Source organism: Acanthisitta chloris, unplaced genomic scaffold (genome assembly GCF_000695815.1).
Source record: "Acanthisitta chloris isolate BGI_N310 unplaced genomic scaffold, ASM69581v1 scaffold19725, whole genome shotgun sequence".
NCBI lineage: Eukaryota > Metazoa > Chordata > Aves > Passeriformes > Acanthisittidae > Acanthisitta > Acanthisitta chloris.
In genome coordinates, this window is record NW_008672430.1 from 1,301 (window position 1) to 3,323 (window position 2,023).

General features: G+C 39.8%; 1 protein-coding gene across 1 annotated transcript in view; it reads left to right on the forward strand.

The window, feature by feature from the left end:
• MRPL53 (mitochondrial ribosomal protein L53) overlaps window positions 1-1,809 on the forward strand; it is a gene marked incomplete at its 5' end in the record, with an annotated part of 1,911 nt that extends 102 nt beyond the window's left edge. The window contains 2 exons of the mRNA XM_009074526.1: window positions 356-366; window positions 1,685-1,809. Of these exons, the coding sequence (XP_009072774.1) occupies window positions 356-366; window positions 1,685-1,809 (136 nt within the window). The remainder of the gene's footprint in view (window positions 1-355; window positions 367-1,684) is intronic.
• Between the last annotated feature and the right edge of the window lie 214 nt (window positions 1,810-2,023).

Sequence of the window (2,023 nt, forward strand, 5' to 3'; positions counted from 1 at the left end):
GCAGCTTGGTTTTAAACAAACACCTTTTGATTCTGTGTTGTCACAATGTTACTATGGCCTCTATAATTATTTTTATTGTGATTATTTTATTTTTTTACTCTTGTCCATAGCCAGATGTTGTGCAGCTGGGAGGAAGAAAGAGGGAGTCACTAACAGCTTGATGTCTAAATAAATGTGTGTATATGTCTCTGTACTACAGTTAGGTCTGATGGGTCTTAGATCCAAGAACTGACTTTAGAGTTGAGTCTACCTTTATGGTAACATACTTATGTGACCTTGCAGTCAGGTACAACTCCAGAAAAGTAAATGTAGCTCTGTTTGATGTAGGAATCTGTTACTTCCTGTACATTTTTAGTGTTACCCATGGTGGAGACATCTCAGTCCTGAGAACAGAGAGTTGAATACCTTGAGTTGCTTATGCAATTGAGTAACTCATGATGCAGTTTGGAGGAACTGCTCATATGGGTAAGGCCATGCATGTGCAGATGGACTTGCAGAATGAGGTCAACTATGTACAACAAATTTCTTGGTTCCCTATGAGGGTATAGTGAGCATCCAGGGAACTGATGGTGGAAATTTCATCAGTTCTGGAAACGGCCCAGATTCCAGGCTGTGAACAGATGGCTCTAATCTGCTTTTGTCCTTTTCTCTGGCTGCATCTTCTTTCCTGCTGTGCAGTAATGGACCAATATGTCATGTAGCCCGTTTAAGTTTTCATTATTATTGATTTGTGCTATCCCCTTATCTTTAAACTTCCATATATTTAGTGAATTGGTGGACATGTCAGAAGCGTTGAATGTTCTTTGTTTTGCGTAGGAAAGTCTACTTCTTTCAATATTAACGTTGCTTGTTTCTCCCTCCTCCATGGCTCTGTCTTTCCCATCCTTGTCTCTAACTGTGATGTGTTGTACTAAGATTTAAGCAGTAAAGCTCAATGTTTTTCAAAGAGTAAAACCAAAGCAGTTTATTTCACTAATGCCAAGAGCTACAGCTCTGAACTCTTCATTTTCTAAGAGCTGATTTTTTTTTCCCCAGTGAAGTGTTTGCAGCCCTTGTGGTTGGCAAACATGGGGCTAGAACTTGGATGTCATGAATGGTATTGCATTAGAGGGATTTGGGTGTGGGTTTTGTACTTGCAAGTCTTGCAAAAAAAATAATTAACTTTGGTGCAATACTTAACTTCTGCTGCTTCCTCCCTGGTTTAAAATAAAGTCATGCAGAATTTTAGAAATCCCAGTCCTCTCTGTTTTTTTTACATTATAGCCAGCAGATTGTGTACATCAGTTCACTGTTTTGGCTAAAGAATACATTAAATGGACCAGAGACAACAGGCTGCCAAAAACTGCAGCACCATGTGTGGAAATTGTGCCTTCCAGTGCCTTCTGTTAGATGACTTCGGGGGCAGAGTATGGGCTATTGTAATCAAATATGTGTTCTTGCTATGGTTATACCTAGAGGAGCGTTTCAGATTTTTCAGTAATGCAGTGCAGAAATGAAAATGAAATGCATATTGTGTGCTGTTTAATATGTTTGGTGGTGCTGCATAAATCAGGTTCCTTGGTTAGTGGAGTACTTTCTAATCAGACCGGATGAACTGGGTATTTGGATTCATATATACAAAACAATTGCAGACTAGAGTAATTGTGGCTTAGACTTTGTGACTGAAGTTTGTTTCCATTTACAGCTGATGGAGATCGATTGATAATGAAGGGAGCCAACTTGACGACAGTAGAAATGTTAACAGCATTGGGGTCCAGATGTAATGCAAAAGACCTTAAGGAAGAACAGAAAAGCAAGAAGAATCCCTGAAGAACAGAAACACAAGTGTGTTTGCATTTAGATGTGCTAAAAACAGCAGACTGCACAGAAGGCTTTTCTTGTATGCACAGAATCTGAGAGAGGTGGCCAAAATGCTGGCCAGTTTAACATGCAGCAGAACAAACCCTTGAAGTGTTCCCCATCTTCCCTTGAGGAGAGCACAGTGGATCAACAACTCTTCTAACATTAGTGGGTCAGAGTGACT